This window comes from Eschrichtius robustus, chromosome 4, assembly GCF_028021215.1.
Source record: "Eschrichtius robustus isolate mEscRob2 chromosome 4, mEscRob2.pri, whole genome shotgun sequence".
NCBI lineage: Eukaryota > Metazoa > Chordata > Mammalia > Artiodactyla > Eschrichtiidae > Eschrichtius > Eschrichtius robustus.
In genome coordinates this window covers 28,572,931-28,597,000 of record NC_090827.1, presented here as the reverse complement: position 1 = coordinate 28,597,000, position 24,070 = coordinate 28,572,931, and the positions used below count along the sequence as shown (strand labels likewise).

The 24,070-nt window shown below is 39.2% G+C and overlaps 1 protein-coding gene across 1 annotated transcript in view; it reads right to left on the bottom strand.

Moving 5' to 3' along the window:
• DAPP1 (dual adaptor of phosphotyrosine and 3-phosphoinositides 1) overlaps positions 1-24,070 on the bottom strand; it is a 58,960-nt gene that overhangs the window by 22,728 nt on the left and 12,162 nt on the right. Inside the window, exons 2-4 of the mRNA XM_068542494.1 lie at positions 16,242-16,364; positions 13,706-13,839; positions 144-274 (exon numbers count right to left, since the gene is read on the bottom strand). Of these exons, the coding sequence (XP_068398595.1) occupies positions 144-274; positions 13,706-13,839; positions 16,242-16,364 (388 nt within the window). The remainder of the gene's footprint in view (positions 1-143; positions 275-13,705; positions 13,840-16,241; positions 16,365-24,070) is intronic.

Here is a 24,070-nt window from a genome sequence, read left to right as displayed (position 1 = left end):
GTCATAGGCTTTGAACCTTATGTTCCTTTCCAGCTTTTATATACCAAGTTAGAATTTTTATGTGAACAAATATATTTTTAAAAGTGTGTAACTGTTACCGCTTTTAGACAGTGAGCCCCGTGGGTAGATGGATGGCCACTTACAGAAGGGGCAGTGGGCACAAGGTCGTTTTCTGTTCTTCCTGTCTGCATTGCTGTGTGAACCCGGACAGATTCATAAATGGATGGTTCTTCCACTTTTCTTGGATAGGGATGTTTCAGAACAATCAGAGTGCCTGAATGAAGACAAAAAAACATAAGTAGAATCCCCAGAAATAAGGTCCAAATGCTAACAACTGGATAACTGTGGTTGAATTGTAAAGTCTCTTGTTTTTTCATGGATTCACTTACTCATTTTCTCAACCTGTATCGAGTACGAACTACATGCCAGGCACTTAAGCCAGTTGCTGGAGATACAAAGCGGGATGAGACGATATCTGGCCTCCTCGTGCTGGGACAGAGCTAGCAACGAACATAGTCATTTAACTGAACGGGGTGATGAGACCAATGTCGGTCACGTGAACCAAGCATGCTGGGAGCCTATGTGGTAACTGTGCTTTTTAGGAGAGATGTCACTGGTGGCAGGGTAGAAAAAGTACCACAGAGACAAAAAGGTCATGCATAAGAAAAGCCTTTCTGTGGAATGCTTCAGAAACTCTTTCCTAGGGGAGGCAACACCGTTCTAGACCTTAAAGCTGTAACTGGAGGTTTTCCAAGTGGGCTTTACAAAAGCCATGCAAACAAAACTAATCAAATACTCCGGGTATAGGAGGATTTATTGCATTGCCCTACTTCTCACTAGTTTCAGAACAACTTGCAACAAATCAGTGGACCTGAAAAATATGAGCTCGTAGCATTTTCTGTAGTATCTCCTACCAGGATGGGAGAAAATAAATTAACAGCTGGAGGAAATGAAGTCTTTGCTTTTCTTAAGTGAACATGAAGTGAATAGGCTGGGGCTCCCGTGTGATTACCTTCACTTCCATCTGGAGGAGGGGGGTCCTGGCAGAAAAAGGGTCCCCCCAGGGGCCAGGCATTGGGGGCTTGGGCAAGTCATTCAGAGGGCTGAGCTGAGCACTTTCAGCTCAACATTGACATTTCCCCCTTCTGCATCCTTCCCTTTCCCTAGTCAATCAGTCAGTCAGAAACTAGAAACTGACTACAAAAAGACTAAGTTAAGGGTTTTCTCCCCTTTGCTATGGCTTCTTGCCTTTTTAATTTTATTCAGGTCTTTTATAAGGCAGGCCCAAGATTGTACCAGACACTGGGGGAGATGCAAAGAATTCAGTAATTCATTCAACAAATATTTACTGAGCTCTACTAAGTGCCAGGCACTTGTCTAGGCCCTGGAGATGCAGCAACAGACAAAGGAGATGTAGCGTCTGCTCTCATGGCAGGGGAGACAGAAAAAATTTTGAAAAAAAGAATATGTCAAGTGAGAGAATCGTTATAAAAACCCTAACAGAGCAATGTAAAGGAACAGAGAGCGAAAAGAGAGGGGTTGGGGAGGGTGGTATTTATATCAGGTCAGGGAAGCCTTCTTTGACAGGGTGACAGAAAGCTCATAGAAAGTATAGACCTTGAATTGCAGTAAGAAAGAGACAAGGAGGAAAGGAAAATACCTCCTCTGCAGTTAAAAAACCCTTAATAATAATGATAAACCTACAAACAAAGCAAAACCTTTCTATGAGGCTTGAGTACATACAACGTACTGACTGCAAAAACAGAACCGTGCCTTCTGATACCTGGGCCCAGATAGTGCCCTGCTGTAAAGTGAAAAGGAGCATTGAGAACAGCCAGAAGAGGGCTCTAATCTTGGCCCCAAAACAATACCCTCCTGCTCTCTCTGTACCCAATTCACCTCAGGAACCCTGGGAACACAATGGAAAATGGCGTTTGCAGTTATCAGAAGCTCCAGTACTGCTCAGGCACATTGTCTGTGCTCCCTTTTGTCCGTGTGATTCTTTCATGAGAACAGATCCAGTCATATCAGGACAAGGGGCCAGTTACAGGTTTACAGTCATAATGAAAGCAGCAACACCTAAATCAAGAGCAGCCGTTATGCAGGCTCAGGGGCACTGTGGATGCAGCTGTGACATGGCAGATGCTTGGTGAATTTGGGGCTGGCTTCTAAGTGACCTACCCAAGAGAAACACCTCCTGGCAGCCACGCAGGCATCATGGAAAGAGCCACCATGGCCACTCAGCACCTGTTGACTTTGGACATTCTATCACAAGCTTCTGTTTCTTCCTCTGACAAGTGAGCATAATTACGCTTTCTTCATGAAGCTGTTTTAAGCACCAAATAGAGAAGTGTTTGTGAAAGGATTATAACAATGTTCGATGTTGTTATGCTTTGATATAGAGCATTTTTAAATCCTTGAGTGAAATTCCAATGAGTGGCATCTTTGGGAATGTGGATTTTAAAATAAGTTAAGAAAGACCTCAGTGTAACGATGTGCTAAGAATAAAAGTGGCAGTAGTTTAGTAGGCACTGACGACATAGCGCTAAGACAAACAGGTGCCTCTTAAACACTTCATCTGACAATGGAGGAGAGGGGGACCGGAGCTCAGGGCTCAAAGTGGCTCACAAATAAGAAAAAAATGTGAAATCTTGTGCTTCATCTTCAAAGCTGATGCTAAATTATCATCCTATTCCATATGCTTAATATGAAAATAATATTTTAAATGATGCCCTAGAAAGATGCACCTGGTCAATCCTCTGTCCTTTTGCATAGAACCAAGCATACCCCAGGTATATGCCTACCTATACAGGTTTCATACTGCAGCTGTAACAGATCGTCACAAGCATAGTGACAAAATAACTCAAATTTATTATCCTACAGTTCTGGAGGTCAGAAGTCTGAAATGGGTCTCACTAAAGTGAAAGTATCGGCAGGGCTGCTTTCCTTTTGGAGGCTCTAGGGGACAATCCATTCCCTTGCCTTTTCTAGCTTCTGGAGGCTGCCTGCATTCCTTGACTGGTGGCCCCATTCCTCCATCTTTAAAGCCAGCAACAGCGGGTCAAGTCCTTCTGATGCTGCCATCTCTCCAGTTCTCCCTCTTCTACCTCCATCTTATAAGGACCCTTGTGATTACAGTGGTTGCTCCTGATTATCCAGGATAATCTCCCCATCTCAAAGTCAGCTAATTAGTAGCCTTAATTCTATCAGCAAACTTAATTCCCTCTTGCCATGTAATGTAACATTCACATTTCCGGGGACGGATGGGAATGCTTTTGGGGGGGGGTCATATTATCCTGCTTACCACGGTATCAGTTTCTGGGAGGTAAGCATAGCCATAGGGGCCCATTGTGCTGCATTGTAAGGATCTCTGGGCCAGGGTTGCTGCCTGAGCCTGCAGTGCCGTAACCACTTGGTACCGTAAAGCCATTGCCTTTCCAACACGTGCATTTCCAAGCCCTGTGAGTCCCTTCAGAGCAGGTATGGTGCCAAATTTATCTTTGTATCCCTACCTCCTGGTAGAGTTTCTGACGTAGGGAAGGCTTGATGAGTGAATGGATGAATGAATGCCACAGTAATTCAGATTTAAGGCAGGGAAGAGCCTGAGATGAACCAGGCTCTTCCAGGTCCATGATTACCCTGGTCTGGGGCAAGGACAGGACAGGACAACAACTCCAAATTCGGCTCTCCAAATCTCCACTGGGGGGACCCAAATTCTATTTTGAAAACTTCCTCTGAAGTTTAACCAATGAATAGCTAAGCTAAGGTAAATGATATTGAGTCAACCAGGAAAGCAGAATTGACCATAGATAGATATTAACTAGTAAGACCATGAATGAGGCTAGATTGAATGGTGGAATGAAGAAAATGACAAACTACTTATAAAATGATAACTTCCAGGACTTCCCTGGTGGTCCAGTGGTTAAGACTGCGCTTCCAATGCAGGGGGCATGGGCTCGATCCCAGGGTGGGGAAGTTTTGCATGCCACATGGCGCAGCCAAAAATAAATAAATAAATGAATAAAATAACTTCCACTGATAAAAATATGGCCTCTTGAGAAACAGGTCTCCTTAGCCAACTATTCTGCCCAAGGAAGGGCCAATATATGGACTTCTTGGCATGGCTGCTAGGCTTACAGTGATTTCCCCTTTTGTAGAGATCGTCCCATCCCCTTACACAGAAGTAGACCCCAAAGACCCTGGTCCTCCTCCACAAACACCTAACCTGGACACACTCATTGGACCAATCCAGAGATCTGCTTAGTCACTTCTCTGGAAAAAAGGTCCACTAACTTCAGTTTCTGAGTTCATGAAGAAGACTTGTTGCCTGCCTTTGACATGAAAGCTGGTTTCAGAAACGCTCAGTGGAGGTACGTTTTTGAGATGATCAGAGCAGGAGGAAGGCAGGCATTTCAATTTGCTGAAAGCTACAGAGTTGCCATGATCACTGGGCTGATTACTTACTGTCTCTCGTGGTTTAGCTTGCCCTTAAATTCTGAGCTGATATACAAATATCTTTCAAAAAAATTCCACTTTTCTCCCTGTATCCTTCTTTTTCTTTTCCTTTTTTTTTTTTTTTTTTAAATTCAGCTAGCCAGGGTTACTTTCTATCATTTGCAGTCAAAGGAAACTTATCTAATGTTGCCACCACAGACTCATTATATAAGTTCCACCCAAGGTTCAAGACAGCACGTTGGCTCCATAAGAGAGAGCTCTGGGTTAGTGATATTCAGACAAAATTAACCCCAGGACTTGGTTTGAAGATTCAGATAAAAGACAACAGGAGACAAGGGCTGGTAGAGGGAGAAGAGACACAGATCTGCAACCACAGGTTGGAACGCTCGCTGTAAGTTTCACTTCAGTTTCTGAACTACATGAAGGAAGAGACTGCTGTTTCCTGCCTTTGACATGAAACCTGGTATCAGAAATGCTTGGTGGAGGTATATTTTTGAAGTGATCAGAGCAGGATCGAGGCACGTATTTAAATTTGCTTTGGCTGAACTGTAACTTATGGGACACCTACTCAGTGTGTAACACAATGAGATTGCATTGAAGGACTCCTTATCTTGTATCCCAGCAGGAGTTCAGAAAAAGAGTAAGGACAGTCTCAAGCCTTAGGCATTGGTTTGATATCTAAAATAGAGAGTAGGGCAGGGCACATATAGCTCCTAAAAAGGAAACTTTTGTTTAGAATATTTCTTTTATGCACTAAAGCTAGTATTCAGTACTTACTCAGCCAGGTTGCCCACCTAGACTGTAAGATGTTTGAGGGCAAGGATGATACCTGTTTCATCACTGTGTTATCAGTGGCCAGCAATGCCCAGCTCATAGCTGGCACTCAATACGTATTTGTTAATTATGAATTAAATTAAAGTAAGATTATATCCATCCGTGTTTTATTATTGCCCTCAGGTTCAGAAAACAAACTTTCCAACTGGCGTATGCATGGTGGGTTCCTCCATCTCCTCCCACCAGTGGGAAGTGACTTTCTAAGGGGGTTTATAAGAATGTTTAAGATCTTTCTCTTTTCTTCTTTGCTACCTTTTCTGCAAATAAACTTGAACTCATCATAAAAGGGGGCTAGTAAAACCACATTCATTTATAGATGAAGGGGTTTTAATATTTGTTTTAATATTAAAAATATTAAGAGAAGAGAAATATACTGAGGTAGGAAAAGAGAAATATACTGAAGTAGGAAAAGCAGACCAGTTAGCCAGAGAAAAAGAAGTCTGTTAAACATCCAAGTCAAATCAGGTCACTTTTTTTGGAGTACTTGATTCTACCATTCAGATGAATGCACTAGGGAACTGGCTTAAAATTTGAAGAGGACATCACAAAGGTTTGATAAACACTAATCCAATTGTCCCTAAACCAACTCTTCATGATATGCCAAAGAATATACAGCTCTTGCATATAATTATTGGAATGAATTACCATAAAAGGGCTTCATTAAATAACAGTAATAATAATTAAGTATTTATGCCATGCTAAGAATCATTCTAAATATGCCTAATCTCATTCAATCTTCACAGCAAGTCATTAAGATATCAACTATTACCATCAGCTCAGTTTTATAAGATGATGAAACTGAAGCTCAGAGAGGTCACATAACTTGCCCGAGGACACACAGTTAGCTGATACATGGCAAAGGCTGCAGTTAGAACTAGGAGTTCACATACTTACTCATTATACCATACGTTCTTCTCAGCCTTGGTGATAATGACCACCATGGAAACTTTCTACGGCATGTGAAATGTTGTTCTTGGCTATTGTGGGCAAGAGATCACATGTATAAATCAAAATTCGAAGAAGTGGATTCTTTAAGAGGCAGCTTGAGGAAAGGAGAGGAGAGTTTTTGCTTCAACATTTCTCACCAGGCCTCAGTTTCCTCATTTGTAAAGGAGAAATGAAATGGTCTCTGAGCTCCCTTCCAAATCCAACATTCTGTAAATCTAGTTAAAAGCATAGGCCCAACTGAAGGGCAAGAAATATTAGGATGCTTAGTAACAAAATGTTTACCCTGTTTCTGCAAATGTACAATATTCACTTGATATAGTTTAGTCCTGATGTCATTTTATTTTTGCCTCTCATTTTTCTTTTCCTCCACCTTCTCTTCAAACTTTAAATTTTATTTTACTTTACTGTAATTACGTAGGCTATTTTATATCTTTTCTGGAGAGGCATGAATGAGATGGGGCTAAGTATTTGGGGGCCGTTTCCTAGTCAGCCTTTTTTATGTTTTATGATTTCCTAGTATAATTTCTCCAATGGCAATTTATGTAAATAAATTAAGAACAGCAATAAACATGAAGACAGAAGTTCAAATTGAGTCACATTCTTTAGAACATGGGTTTATATCACATACCAAAAATATTAAAGGTTTTAAAGAGACTGAGGACTAAAACATGTGTTGTAGGCCTGCCGTATCCTACAAGCATTCTGTTACATCATGTGGCAGGGATTCTTCCCATCCAAATCCGTTCAAGGCCATGCTGTGATGTGGCAATACCGTATTGCAGTGTCACTGTGACACCAGTTTCAGGAGACAGCAAAATGAGTGGAAAGCACACACACTTTAGAACCAGTTAGCCTGGATTCCAGTCTCAGCTCTGATGCTTTCTATGTGTGCAGCTTGAGCAAATAAATTAAAATCTTTGAGTTTTTATTTCCTCATCTGAAAATGGGACCACTTTACACATTATAGTGGGTGGTCCAGAAGATTAAATAACTTGGTATATGTGAAAATACCTAGTAGCATACCTCAAACTTAGTAAAACTCCACAAAGATTTGTTTCATTCTCTTCCTTGCCTGCTTTTTCCTTTTTCAAACACACCTCATCTACAAACTAAGAAGATTTATATTTTTGGCAAACATAAACTAAAGAAGCGACTCTTGGTTGTGGTTTGGCAACATTCCAAGTTGTCACCAATTATTTTCAGAAGTGTCGCATAATTCTCAAATTAAAATTAATTTTAAATTAATTATTTTAAAATGCCGTCTGGGTAAAATGGCTGGTGTCGCAAAAATAAAATAATAACTGTAGCAGTTATTAAAAGGTTGGGAATCCCCACATCAAAACAAAAAGAGAAGTGGAAATTTGACATTTAAGGAAGAACCAGATAGGATCTTCAAAATTGAGAACCAATTACTATAAAGGGTAAGCACAAACACAGCACACTTGACTTATACCATATTTTTTCATGCTAGTTAGGTGATTAAAGTCACAACACAGTAATTCCTATAATAAATTGTACAAGACAATTTCATGTACAAAAGTATTGCAATATAAATAAAAGGTAATGGGAAAGGCAATTTTGTTTTAATACTATTTGGACATTTAAGCGTAAAGATAAATGGTGTCTACATTTTCCAAGATGACACTCAGTCAGTTACAAGAGGATACAGTAAAAATTAATAATGGACCAAACATATTCATACTAAAAAAAAGCCTCAAATTTCCAAATCTATTTGAGTTGAATTTAGAAGCCTTGTACAAATACGAATAGAAGTTTTACATAACATCTTGCTATTACAAATGAAAGGCAGGGTCTGAATTTGATCATTACTGAGCATACATACGACGCAAATCATCATTTTCAAATTATGCTCTGTATACACTTTGGAAGTAAAACTTAATTGTCAGTAGCTTGCTAGTTGCGACGCTGCCATGAAAGCTGCAACGCGGGCTTTGGTAATGGGATACCCACCACAGAATGCTGTGGATAATGATTAGCATTTATTCTTTTAGGTGCTGGGACATAAAAGGGAAAAAAAAACTGACAAAAATCTCTCTTCTCATAGAGCTTACATATGAGTGTGAAGGTTTTAAAAAAATAAGTGAATTAAAAATATGTTAGAAGGTAAATGGGCCATTGAAGAGAGTAAAGCAAGTGGGTACATTGTATATATCTCTATGATATACTTGGGAGATGATTGGGTTTTGAGAATGAGAAATATCTTAAGAGTGTTTATGGGTATTCATAAGGAAGGATTAGAGTGAACGGAAACTTTAATGGAGATTAGAGAGAATAAATGTAGATTACAACAAGGGAAAGGGAAAATTATAATAATAGAATCTTAAAGTTGTCAGGAGGGTTAGATCTTGCTTACAGAATCTTCATTCTTTAGCTTAGGAGGCAGAAATCCTGGGAGTTTAAATAATAGGAATAAAATAGGAAAAAGAAATCTTAAAAGAGTATTCATCCCTTTAGGTTAACACTTTTACCTATCCTGAGAGCAAATATTTTCTTATGACCCAGGACCAAGAATTCTGGTTTCACTCTACTGAAGACATTAAATAGATATAAGATTGCAAGGCAGAAGTGTACGGTTGTTGTTTATTTGGACATCTTCCCTGTTGCCCTCAAAGGTGATGCCATTCCTGCCGGTGAATGAGTGTGAGAAAGTCTCTCTTAAATAAACTCACTACCCACGACCTGGAGGGCGAGGCTGGCCTGAGCTGGGCTGGTCTGCAGAGTGGCCTGAAATACTCAGTTCTAGTCCTTCCCCTTCTGGGGATCTGGAGGTCAGAACCCTGGCAGGGCCTCATCCATCGTGCAGACAAATGCTTCCCCTGGTGATCCTTAACCGAACAAAAATTTTAATAAGAATTTACACTTCATCTGATGGTGAAGAAGGAATCATCAGCCTGGAGGTCTCCTGATCACTGTAAGCCAATTCTTTTAAAATTTTTAACTGAAGTACAGTTGATTTACAAAGCTGTGTTAATTTTTGCTGCACAGCAAAGTGATTCAGCCATACATATATATACATTCTTTTTTATATTCTTTTCCATATGGTTCATCACAGGACACTGAATATAGTTCCTTGTGCTCTGCAGTAGGACCTTGTTGCCCATCCATCCCATACATAATAGTTATTTATCCATTCATCTGTCGATGGACATTTAGGTTGTTTTCATGTCCTGGCTATTGTGAATAGTGCTGCTATGAACATAGGGGTGCATGTATCTTTTTGAAATATAGTTTTGCAGGAGCCAATTCTATTTTTTAATTGACGTATAATTGATGCACAGTGTTGAGCCAATCTCTGCTGTACAGCAAAGTGACTCAGTTATATATATGTGTATGTATATATATATATATATATATATATACACACACTCTTTTTTAAAATATTCTTTTCCATTATGGTTTATCCCAGGAGATTGGATATAGTTCCCTGTGCTATACAGTAGGTCCTGTTGTTTACCCATTCTAAATGTAATAGTTTGTATCTACCAGCCCCAAACTCCCAGTGCATCCCTCTCCCTTCCCCTTGGCAACCACAAGTCATTTCTCTATGAGTCTGTTTCTGTTTCATAGATAGGTTCCTTTGTGCCATATTTTCGATTCCACACATAAGTGATATCATATGGTATTGGTCTTTCTCTTTCTGACTTACTTCACTTAATATGATAATCTCTAGGTTCAACCATGTTGCTGCAAAATGGCATCATTTTGTTCTTTTTTATGTCTGAGTAGTATTCCATTGTATGTATGTACCACATCTTCTTTATCCATTCATCTGTTGATGGATATTTAGACTGTTTCCATGTCTTGGCGGTTGTGACTAGTGCTGCTATGAACGTAGAGGTGCATGTATCTTTTTGAATTATAGTTTTGTCTGGTTATATGCCTAGGAGTAGGACTGCTGGATCATATGGTAGTTCTATTTTTAGTTTTTTAAGGAACCTCCATACTGTTTTCCATAGTGGCTGTACCAGTTTACATTCCCACCAACAGTGTAGGAGGGTTCCTCTTTTCTTCAGGAGCCAATTCTTTCTTTCTTTCTTTCTTGCTTTCTTGCTTTCTTGCTTTCTTGCTGCGTTGGGTCTTCATTGCTGCATGCCAGCTTCTCATTGCAGTGGCTTCTTTTATTGTGGAGCACAAGCTGTATGCGCAGGGGCTTCAGTAGTTGTGACACATGGGCTTCAGTAGTTGTGGCTCGCGGGCTCTAGAGTGCAGGCTCAGTAGTTGTGGTGCAAGGGCTTCGTTGCTCCGCGGCACGTGGGATCTTCCCGGACCAAGGATCGAACCCGTGTCCCCTGCATTGGCAGGCGGATTCTTAACCACTGTGCCACCAGGGAAGTTCCCAGGAGCCAATTCTTAAATGAACAAGAAGAGATCTGTTTTTAGAAGATGGAATCCCAGTTTCCATTCACTGTTATTCATAGGTCACACTGCTGACTCTGTGACTTCCAAGGACCATCTGGGTTTAAAAGCCATCATAGCTTCAGCAGGTTATCTTGTTTCCTGAGGCCTATTACTCCCAGAGGGCATAACAGAAGCTCATATGTCATGAGTTTTGCCCCTTGTTCCCAGCTTTGGTGGCTTTGCCTTCAGCTGGCAGGGACAGATAAGAGGAATATTTCAGAGTTACTGGGATTTAACTCAAGAGCTGGAAGCCAGTTTGTCAAGTACATATCTATCAGCACCCAGGGTCTGCAGGAGGGGTTTAAATAGCAGCAAATTCCCAACTGGGTAATGAATAGAACAGAGGAGAGGCAATGGAGAGCAAAAATCTCAGTTTCCTAAGTTTTATTGCAATAAATAAAATAACAATTATAGTGATGATAAGGCTACAGCAAGTTTCAGCTTTTTTTTTAAATTTTTGAATTTTATTTTTTTATACAGCAGGTTCTTATTAGTCATCCATTTTATACATATTAGTGTATATATGTGAATCCTAATCTCCCAATTCATGACACCACCATCACCCACCCTCTGCCACTTTGAAGAAAACTACCATAGGTGTCTGGATTACAAATCTTTATAATCCCTATTGCATTAATCACAGACCTTCTTTAGTCAGATTAATCTATTTGCTGGGAAGCTTAATATTGACCCAAATGTAACACTGAGGAGCCTTTACTTTGGTGCAGTCTTAGGTGATCCTTTCACCTAGTGATTGCATCAGTGCCAGAAAAGCTCAACCAGAAAGTATTGCATTCACTTTGATCTCAAAGAAGATGTGGTATATACAGATACACACACAATGAAATACTACTCAGCCATAAAAAAAATGAAATTTTGCCATTTGGAGCAACATGGATGGATTTGGAGGGCATTATACTAAGCGAAATAAGTCAGACAGAGAAAGACAAATAGTGTATATCACTTATATGTGGAATCTAAAAAATACAGCAAACTAGTGAATATAATAAAAAAGAAGCAGACTCACAGACATAGAGAACAAACTAATGGTTACCAGTGGGGAGAGGGAAGAGGAGAGGGACAGTATAGGGGTAGGGGGTTAAGAGGTACAAACTATTGTGCTTAAAAGAAGCTACATGTATATATTCTATAGCACAGGGAATATAGCCAATATTTTATAATGACTATAAATGGAGTAAAATTTTTAAAAATTGTGAATCACTATATTGTACACCTGTAACATATAGTAATGTACTTCAACTATACTTCAATTAAAAGGAATTTAAAATAAAACAAAAAAAAACTTTAAAAAAAGGGGGTTTTGAAACCTGCTAGTAGGCAGAATATGTACTTTTTCCTAACTTGGAGAAAGTCTGGAAAGGAGCACAGAGAATGACCAAAGATACTGAAAATAGAGTCTAGAGGGAGAGTTTAAAAGAAGGAAGCTGATTTTGCTTGGCGAGAGAAGAGGAGGCTGGAAAGTAACAATGGTAATGGCTTTGAAGGATACAAAGAGTTGCAACTCACAGTCATCATTCATTCATTTATTCATTCACTCACCCAAAGCACCACGCACTGTACCAGGACCTGGGAGACACAGAGAAGGACAAAAATTGAAGTAGACAAAACAGAGTCCTTGGCTTCAACATCTCCTCTCCATTGCCAGTGACCAAGAATTGAACAAAAATGAGTGTAGATTGGGACACAAGTAGGAAATAAGTCTGAAGGGAAGGGATTTGAAATTCAAATGCATGCCAAGGCCAAAGTAGCAATGGAAATAAAATCATTGTCACTTGCCCTTTGTTTATGAGAATTATTGCTGGTTAAATGATAAAGTAATTTTCAGGGTTGATTAGGAGGAGTTCCACCAGAAAAAAAAAAGATGATTGCTTCAATTTTATGGTTTGAAATAATCTATCAAAGACCTTGTATGGTCAGTATAAAGTAAGTCAACTATTTTGTGGTTTCCACTGTGCTTTTTGTCTTTCCTTGACTCTGTGTGAGTCATATCAGGGTCTATTCAGGCCACAGAAATAGAAAAGGAAAAGGCACTGGTGGCATTTCTCCCAGTGTGATCAACAAAAAGCCCACTAACCAAGTTTACCATGAAAATGAGTGTGTACAAATTCACAGCAACTGACTCTGCTATTAAAGCTTGAATTCCTCTTGTGCTTGGTTCTTGGAACTGTCCAATTTTTGATTAACTGAGAATTATCAACATTTAGGACATATAAAGTTGTGATTCTATGTCACAAATACAGAGGAAATCTTTTACTTTATTTAAATAGTATAGACAAATGAGTCAGATAATTTAAATACCAAGAGAGTGTGTTTGTTTTTTAACTTGAATTTTCTGGTTTGACTCTAACCACCCAGAAAGGAAATTTTAAACTATTTCCAGCCATACTTAAGTGCCATGTAAAAACTTATCAGAAACCAAGACAAGAGAAACAGAATTTTATGATGAAATTAAGGAATTGTCCAGGGGAGTAATTTCTGGTCAGTATTTTTAATAGTCAATGATCGTTGGGAAATTGCATTTCATTTTAAAATGCTCAAAAACTGCTCAAAATGATCGTTTTTGGGTCTCCCCAATATGCAAACTTCTCATACCTAAACTTCTGAGGAATCAAAAAGTTGTTCTTTCCTTTGTTCTTTGTTTACTGTATATATCATTATAAAACAGATAGGTCATTTTAAAGAAATGTGTGCTTTTAACCAATCCATTAAATAACACATTCTGAGAAAAATACCTATTTTGTACAAGGCACATTGTTTTCTCCTAAAAATAATACTAACATACTGACATTATATATATATATATATATATATATATATATATATATATATATATACTGAAATATATATATATATATATTTTAATGTAGCATATGGCACTGTAATTGGAAAAAAAGTTTCTAAACATATCCAGTTGCATATAGTATGCACATAATTCAATAGAAGTGACAACTATTTAATTGAAACCCGCTTTGTCCTGCCTCCATCCTGAAACGATATCTCACAGGTCAAGTATCTGTCCATAGCTTACCTGTCTCACTTCCAATCAAAGGCTGATTTGCAAAATGCTTGACAAAATCCTTCAAAGATGAGAATTCATTAAAGCCAAATTTAAATGAATATCCAGTATATTCAACGTGAAAGTGTTTGACAGAGTCTTTGGCTCTAAAAGGGAAAAAAATGTTTAATGTTATTTAAGAAACGAGTATCTTTTTTGAAGGGGAATGTAACCTTGGGCATTAGCATCACCATTAAACCCTTCTAAAAGCTGAGAGTTATGACACAATCACTGGAACCCCTGGCACTTAAAGAACAGCGCTGGTTTCTTCGGGCAGAGCGTGCTTTCAATTTTTCATTCTAATGAAAGACAAGAGCCTGTGCTCCCTGTGTATTCTCTGACCTGCCGAACGAGTCTTTGAACATTAACCTCTTAAGGGGCATGAGTTTAAGAAGGGCAGGAAGAGAGACGATAGAAATGGCAAGTCCCTCCCTCCTCAAATTCTTCTCTGTGCCTGGCCCTCCTCCCTTACTTGTTTGGGAGTCAATCCAAATTCTGCTTCTGTCACTTAATCAGTTATGTGAGCCCAGCCCTTTGCCTTCCGTGCCTATTCCTCTGCCTGCTGAATAAGATATCAGATTTCCTACATTGTCATTCTCCACTTCATTTTTGGAATAAGGCAGAGAATTAAATTTTAAAACATTTATATATATATATATATACTTGATTTGACCCAATCCTATCTGTCTAGCCTCACTTCCACCATTCCTCTCTTGCAGGGCATGCTCCAACTTTAGCAAGCATCAGAAACCAGAAGCACCTGCAGGGCCCAGATTTCTGGGCCCTATCCCCTGAATTCCTGATTCAGTAGGTCTGGGGTGGGGCCTGAGATTTGTATTCCTAACCTGCTCTCCGGTGACGCTACTGGTCTGGGGACCGCACCTTGGGAACTGCTGTAGTCCAGCCGCGCCTACTATTCTCCTAGGAGTTTCCGCCTTTGTCCCTTAGCTCGTACAGTTCCCTTCACCTGTGACTTCTTCCACTTTGTTTCTGATCAAGTTTCATTTCAGATGCCACTTACTCTATCAAATATTGCCTGCTACTTCCGGCTTGAGTTACTTGCCTTTTCTCTTCTCAACAACCCAAGCACTTACCTTGTTTTCTTTCACGGCATTTACAGCGCTCTACTTTGTAGTAAGGTATTTGGATATGGTCTTATTGCCCCTGTGAGGCTATACTTCCTGATGTCAAGGTCTTTGAATCTTCTACAGCACTTATCAAAGTGGTAGGCACAGAGCGGATGCTTTGAAATATTTATTATTAAGGACGTGAATGACGAAATGAATAAAAACAATCATTCTCCTGAGCTGGTCTGTGATTCCTCTTACTTTTGCTGGTGGTTATTATTTTTTAAAGCATTTCCAAGTGCTTGTAATGGAAATTAATATTTTATATTTTAACTTTGTATATAGATGTAATATATATGTCATCTCTTTGTAAGGAGCTTATGATCTAATTGTTCAGGCGAGACATAGAAAAGTGAAAAGTTAACATTCTTTTAGCCAACAATTCCACAGATTTGTTTGAGATCTGGGGGAGATCCATGCAATAACGGATCAACAATCTAACCACTTTAATGTAATTTTAACATTTGCTGTTGATTTGAGAAAGCACAATTCCTGTTTCCCCCAAAGCAGAATTCTATTTTTGGTGAATATTTTTCCCAAAAATGTTTTTTAGAAAATTTGTAAATAAAATAAAACAATAATGGTTTGAGGTTATTGGCTGGGTGGCCGAGGGCAATTACATGGAGTCCTCACATCACCATTCTGACCCAGGGGCAACTCTCTGTGAACCCAGAAAGACTTGCTACATGTCAGTGGAAGCCAAGGGGACAGATGCTGACAGATAACCAGTGACTCTCCCTGATTATCACGTGACTAGGTCACCTTCTCTGAAAGGGAGGCCCACCAGGAGGAAGGGGATGGGAGAGAAACCCTGAAAGGACTGGACAATCACTGTTTTGAGCAGGGCATACCTGGCGGGGACTAGATTAACTTTCTTAATAGGGGAAATGGAAATTCAAGAAAGAAGGTCAGTCCATTTATAGAAAAAAACTAAAAGTTGCATACTGCCTGCTTGAGTTTGTGATTATGAAAATTGCACAGCCACAAGTCATTCTGATTTTCCAGAGGAAGCAAGGAATAGTGAAAGGGGCACTGGTCAGGTTTCAGGGATGTGATTCTGGTGCTGTTTCTATCACTGATTTATTGGGTGTAAGACACTTTACCACTTCAGGTTTCAGTTTCTTCATCAGTCAAGCAAGAGTTTTGGATTAAACAATTCATAAAATCTCCTTCAGCTCTAACATTTTTTTCTCCACCAATGGAAGGGGCAAGAATGTTTTTTGCAGGCTCACCACTCAGAGCTTGGCATCCTCGGACCTGCTGGTCTAGCAGGAATCAAGAGAATTCGGTTCTCTGGCAATCTGAGTGTGACCATGAAGTCAGTGCCCCTATAAATAAGAGATGGGACCCCACTGAATTTATAGAGTTCTCACGCATCCTACCTCACAGAGAGAGAGTACAGCCCGGTCCTTTCATTGCTGTCTCGCAGAAGGTAGCTCCCGTCGCATCCATTGGAGAGGAGAAGAGCCTCGGCTGCATGGCGGGTGAGGTTACCATGGTACCACCTGTGGAGGAGAGAGCAGCACTTTCACTCAGGGTGAACCACAGGGGTACTCTTCCTGCACTGGGTTTTCCTCTCAGCAATATTCTCCACTCTGGTAGCCCCGAGACAAAACTCTGAGCCAAAACATCAAGAAAAGGAAATTGCTGGATGAGGCTGATGGGGAAAGGAGAGAGCTGGCTACTCGCAGAATGTTACGGGTTGAATTGTGTCCTGTTGAAGTGCTAAGCCCTAATACCTCAGAATGTGGCCTTATTTGGAGATAGGGTCTTCAGCGAGTTATAATGAGGTTATTAAGGTGGGCCCTAATTCAATAGGACTGGTGTCCTCTTGTGAAAAGGGGACTTCTGGAGACGGACTTGCACACAGGGAGAATGCCGTGTGAACATGAAGAAGGCCATCTGCAGGTCAAGGAGGGCAGGCTGGAGCAGATCCTCCTTCACAGCCCTCAAAAGGAACCCACCCTACTGACACCTTGATTTCGGGCATCTAGCCTCCAGAACTGTGAGATAATCAGTTTCCGCTGTTTAAGCCACTCATTTTGTGGTACTTTGTCATTGCAGTCCTAGCAAACAAACACACACTTTACTTTGTAGACAGAAAGTTTTTTAAAAATCCAAGTCAAAGCATTTCTATTAAAGTTAAATAAATTTTAAAAAAGAAAAAAAAAAAATCCAAGTCAAAAATAACCATAAGAATAGGTTTTGGCCAATTTTCTCTCTTTCTTTTGGTCTCTCTCACACTCTCTTTCGAAAGTATGGTACCACCTTTTGCAGTGTAGAAAACCACTGAGCTGTTATACCAGAGTCCATTGTCATGAGGGAAATGAAGTTGAGCACAAAGAATTCAGATGCTTTATACTGAGATGGAAGCCTCATCCAATATTGTTTCAAACTGACAAATATCTGCACAGCTGGGGAAGTCCCAAGGAGATTCAAACTGATGTATGCGTTTTAAAAAACAAAAAACAGGGCTTCCCTGGTGGCACAGTGGTTAAGAATCTCCCTGCCAATGCAAGGGACACGGGTTCGAGCCCTGGGCTGGGAAGATCCCACATGCCAAGGAGCAACTAAGCCCGTGAGCCACAACTACTGAGCCTGCACTCTGGAGCCCGCGAGCCACAACTACTGAGCCCACGTGCCACAACTACTGAAGCCCGTGCGCCTAGAGCCCATGCTCCGCAGCAAGAGAAGCCCCTGCTCGCTGCAACTAGAGAAAGCCCGCGTGCAGCAATGAAGACCCAATGTAGCCAAAAAAAAATAAAAAAATAAAAATAAAAACCAAAAAACAGAAACACATCAGAAAAGGTAAAGTATATCTACAGTAGAAAAAAAAAAAATCTACGTAGTTCAAAAGAAAACATAATGAACATAAAGCTTTTTTCTCTCCCTTAATCCCCAGAGGACCCCACCGTTAACCATTTTTTGTGCTTCCTCCTGAGAGGTGTCCCGCGCATGTAAAGGCATTCAGACCTGTCCGCTGCCGCAGTTCTATGGAAATAAGAGCATTCCAGGCACACTGTTGTGCACCTCACTCCTGTTTCCTAATGACAGGTTTTTCCCGTTCTTTCTAATGAGCTGGTAGAGAGAGTTCAGTGTGGTGATGAGGACTGTGGGCTCTGCAGTCACTTTGCCTGAGTCCCGATCTGGGTGGCACCTCTTATTAGCTGTATCACCGTGGGCGAGTTACCTAACCAATCCGAGTCTCTGTTTTCTCACCTCTAAAATAGAATTAATAACAGTTGTACCTTGTGGGCCAGTTGTAAGTCCTGCTCACATTAACACATATGAAATGGTCAAAACAGGCTTGGCAAACAGCAGGGCTCAAAACACATTAGGAGTTGTCATGAAGCCACTGAGATCCACAAAGCCATAACTTGCGATGTATCTTCTGTGGCGTGATTTTCTTGTTGCTTAAATATAATTGTTTATTACTTTCAACTTACTGCAGATAAGAGAAAGCTAGGTCCTGGGGACAGCAGCTGCTGCAAGGGACCCACAGTCCAGGGCAGTGGAGGGGAAGGGACACAAGCAATTACACAAATATTGGTAATGTCAGTGAACTAAGTACTGTTAAAGAGATGTGCATGGTGTACAAGGAAGACCCCTGCTCTGGGGGTGAGGGATCCTACTGGGATGTCCCTGTGGCACGATGTTTTCACCTGATAATAAAAATTAAACGTAAGACCAAATGTAGAAGGAAGTTTCTACATAGGTCTCCAAGCTACCAGGTTTCTAAATCTGCATTTCCTAATATCTGCTTCTTTAACACATTTCCTCTTTGGGGCAGAGATGCCTCCATCCTGTGTTAGAAATGTGCTTGCTAGCTGAAAGCAATGGCAAGGTGAAGCATTTTATAAGAAATCCCGTTGACTTATTTACCCATTCATTGGACTAATTCCCAGACATGCTCAAATCTTCACGGAATGAAATTCCTACAAAAGACAACTGGAACCTAAAACTAGTATGTTGTATGTCAATTATACCTCATTTTTTTTTTTTTTTTTTAAAGGGCAATTGGAGGAGCTAAAAGTGAGGCTATCAAAAACTTCAGGTTTGGTTACAGACAAAATTCTAATTCCTTTTGATAAGTGAAATCTCTACGAGGTCACAAGTTCTTAAATACATTTTGCCTATAATTATTTTTTGAATGAACATTTCAGCAAACCATTCAGTTTGAGCCAATAGATTACTTATTGGAAGCAACAAAATTTGTTTATTTGTTTATTTATTTATTTATTTTGGCTGCGCAGTGTGTGGGATCTTAGTTCCCCCACCAGGGATCAAACCTGCGGCCCCTGCATTGGAAGCACAGAATCTTAACCACTGGACCACCAGGGAAGTCCCTTGAAGCAACAAAATTTGATCAACAAAAAATTCTAAAATGTAAAGAATTTGGACATTCCTTGGGATTCTTTTCAACAAGATCTGATGTCTGTCTAAAGCATTTACAGAATTCTGATCATTCTAGCTTGGCGGCAGTTTTTACTGAGAACTTTTTTATGGTAATCTTTTAAACAGTAGCTATATATCATAAACACATAAGAAATCCTTGAATATAAAGCAAGAAGGATCACACTGTGCTCTCATTTGGAACGTGTCAGGGAGTGTTAATTTCTGGGTGAGAAACATCACTTGGTTGAGTCAACATCACTGTCACAGTTTTCACGGAGTCCTGGGCCTGGGCAAACCTGAGACAGAGGCTTCCAGGCAGCACCTACGCTTCATGATGTCTGCAGGGCAATGAGGACCCTCACGCCCCAAACAACTCTTCCACAAATACCTAAACTCCCTGTCTTAATTGAGTTAAGCATCCTTTCCTAGGAACTTCAGATCAGCATATCTTCCAGGGAATTGACTATAAAGCCAAATAACATTACATACCCTTTGCAGGAATACGTCCATCTTTGGTAAGGATGGTTCAAGACTGTGTACATAAAGAGTGAAAGGTTGAAAATACAGTCTTATTCAGCTGGTAGTTTTCCCACAGTTAACCTTCTCTATCTTCTATCATTTGACTTTATAAATCTTTATCTATTAAGTTCAAATCTGTGCAAGGCATTGTATTAGGCAGGTCAAAGGAACACAAACCCAGGCCGAGCCTCAAGAAGCCATTAATCTAGTCAAGAGGGTAAGACAAGTACTTTGCAACTACATCCAAGAGAGAGTAAAGTATCCAGTGGGGGTTATAGGAAGAAAGATCAAGGCCATTTTTTTGAAAGACCCAACATCTTAGTAGGCCTTGAAGAATATGTAAGTTATTTTTTAAAGTGTGCATTATTTTTTTCTGATTATAAAGCATATGTAGTAAAAATTAAAATATGTACACATACAGAAGAGAAAAAGAAAATCTTTCACAGAAGAGGAAATATGTATTTCAAATAAACAGTCTCACTCTTAATCAGAAAAATGCAAATTAAAACAACAATGCAGTACTTTTGTAATCCACCAGATCAGCTAAAATTGAAGGGTTGGTATTAAGTTCTGGAGAATTTGGGGGCCATGGATATTATCATCTACTGTTGGCAGGTGTTTAAGTTGGAGGGGAACTTAGCACATCTAGTGTAACTGGACATGCACACATGACCAGCGACTCCACTTCTGGTGGCTTATTAGTGAAACACTCACACGTACACAGAAGGAAATGTGAATTAAGGTGTGTATGGCAGAGCGTTTGTGAGAATAAAAATTAGGAGCCATCCTAAATACCCACCAACAGTGAGATGACAGATAAGTGCAGTGCAGTGAGTGCTCATAGGATGAGATTATGTTAAAAGTTAACCGAAAGAGTTTGAAAAGCTAAGAGCATTGTTGGTTGCCAAATGCTAAAGGCAGGGGGTTGGGTGCTACCAACACATTGTGAAGGGGCACCAGGAATGATTACCACCCTCTGATGGCCGATGCAGTCCTGAACAACTGAGAATTGTCCCTCTCAGAATGCTAATCACTCCCCCACGGAGAAACACGGAGTGAATATTTGTGTCCACGCACATCAAAGTTGATAGATCCCAAAACATATTGTTAAGTTAGAGGAACTGGTGGCAGGTATAGTCTGAAACCACTTAATTTTGAAAAATCTCTCTCATTCCCTCCAAACAATACAACACATACACATATAATAATATATAAAACACAAAATAGAAGTCTGATAAAATACACACCAAACTCATAAGTTTGGTCCTTAAAAGAAGGAACCAGGATTGAGGGCGTTGTTAAAGGGGACTTTAGCTCGATCAGATTTTCCTAATTTAGCTTGTTCTAATGAAAAATAAAATAAAATACATGCATATATTAATTGGGTAACTAAAATTTGAAAAAAAGAAAATTGTATGTCTACCTTGATCCAACCTCCAGGGCCCTGTTAATGTTGGCTTTATTTAATTATTTTACTTAATTTACTTATTCAGCTATTGTTTTTTGAACACTGGAAATGACCTAGCATTTGCGGGGAGGGAGAGAGAGACTTTTTCTCTATTTAAAGTCTGGTGGGATATGGAGTGACAATCGTTCAGGGAGCTATTCTGTGCAAAGGGAATAACAGGAACAAAGGCCAAGAAGCAAGAGAATGCCAGGTATGTACAGGGTCAGAGCCCTGCATCGTGGGGTGAGTAATTCAGGTGAGTGCCAAAGGGCAGCAGTCAGGCATGGCGAGACGAAGCTGGGAGGAGACTGATGCTGTCTTATACTGGGCCCTGGATGCTGACAGTTCCTCGGCTGATGTCTACACGGCTTTTTGTGGATTAATACGCACATACAATAGCTCATTACATAGAGTCCTAATTGCACGGGCCTAAAGTTCCTGTAATTGGGACTGTGTTTAACATTTTCTGATTTTGTCCTTCTGATTATTAGATGGAAGAGTCAAATTTTAAGGGGCTTGAAACTTACAAAATTTGGAAGTCTCTTTAAGAAAATTAGTATAAAATTACCAAAAAAAGAAAAGAATAATTATTTAGAATGAGAAATCACAATAGATTACAAATTTTAAAAGCTGACATCAACAAAAGGCAACCTACTGAATGGGAATAAATATTTGCAAATCATATATCTGATAATGGGATAATATTCAAAATAGATAAAGAACTCATACAACTCAATAGCAAAAAAAAAAAAATAATCCAAAGCAATCCAATTTAAAAATGGGCAGAAATCTGAATGGACATTTTCCAAAACAGACACACAGATGGCCAACAGATATATGAAAATATGCTCAACATCACTAATCACTGGGGAAATGCAAATCAAAACCACAATGAGATACCACCTCACACCTGTTAGAATGGCCATCATCAAACAGACAAGAACTAACAAGTGTTGGTGAGGATGTGGAGAAAAGGTTGGTGGACATGTAAATTAGTGCAACCACTATAGAAAACAGTAGGGAGGTTTCTCAAAAAATTAAAAATAGAGCTACTATATGACCCAGCAATACCACTCCCAGGTAATTATCTGAGGAAAATTAAAACACTTATTAGAAAAGATATATGCACCCCCATATTCATTGCAACATTGTTTACAATAGCCAAGACATGGAAACAACTAAATGTCCATTGACGGATGAATGGATAAGGAAAATGTTTTATATATGTGTATACATTCAGCCATAAAAAGAGTGAAATCTGGCCATTTTTGACAACATGGGTGGACCTTGAGTGCATTATGCTAAAGGAAATGTCAGACAGAAAATGATAGATACTGTATGATCTCACTTACATGAGAAATCCAGAAAACAAAACAACCAACCAAACTAAACTAAACTAAAACAGACTCAGAGATACAGAAAACAAATGTATAGTTGCCGTAAGGGAGGGGGTTGTGTGTGAACTGTGTATAGGAGATTAAGGGGTACTAACGACCAGATATAAAATAAATAAGCCACAGGGATGTAATATACAGCATAAGGAATATGGTCAATAATATTGTAATAACTTTGTAGGGCACAGATGGTTACTAGACTTAGCATGGCGATCATTTCATAATGTACACAGATGTCAAGTCACTATGTAGTACACCTGAAACTAACATAATATTGTATGTCAACTATATTTTAATTAAAAAAGAATAAAAATTCACCAAGCTTTAACTATGAAAAGATAATAAATAAGTAAAAATAAAACAACAACAACAAACAAACGAAAAACCAAGTTCATGGATAGAGAGAACAGATTGCTGGTTGCCAGAGGTGGGGGAGGAAGGGATAGTGAGATGGGTAAAGGGTACCAAAAGGTACAAATTTCCAGTTATAAAAGGACTAAGTCGTGGGGATGTAATGTACAGCTTGGTGACTACAGTTAATAACACTGTATTGCTTATTTGAAAGTTGCTAGAAAAGTGGATCTTGAAAGCTCTCATCACAGGAAAAAAACAGTTTTGTTCACCATGTGTGGTGATGGTTGTTGACTGGAGTGATTGCAGTGGTCATTTTGCTATATATACATTATCAAATCCTTATATTTATTTTACTCCTGAAACGAATATAATGTTATGTGTCAATTATATCACAAATTAAACAAATAAAAATAAAACACTGACAAATATCACAAACATTTCAAAACTGAGAAAACAACTTATATTCATTAATTAAGTGTTTACATACCCCTATACCTTTTTTTCTCTATACTTTTGGCCATGTCATCTCTGGTTATTTCTTCATCTAAAAACAACTGTATACTACAATTTTCTATATAGAGAATAGAATAAGAATTCAGTCTTTCACCTATAATGTTTTTTTAAATTATTGATAGCATAGAAAAGTTATTTTCAACTTCACGATGTGATATTGCTAATGAAGTTTTTAGGACCGTTGGAAAATTTGAGAAGCTCTATCAAATTTCTTTCATAAATGAGCTGTAAGATTTCAGGGTATTTAAAATTTTAATGTTCAGGGATTAATCTTAAATACTCTTTGAGTTGACTACATTTATTTTAACTACATCACTAGGGTCTGTGCAAGGCAGAGGACCTGAAGCTGAAGCTTCATTGGCTTCACTCTCTCACTTCTGGTGATTATAAAAGCCATGTCTGCTTTTTATTTTTTAAAAAATGAAATAATTAAAAATGTTTAACTTAGTCAATAAAAGCCACATATAATCCCTCATCGCAGAGAAAATCACAACCAGCAGCTTGGTTTATATTTCTAATTTTTGTACAGTGTGTGAACAAAGTCTAAACCCTAATAAGACCCTTATTCAATCTTTGTTTGCATATTACT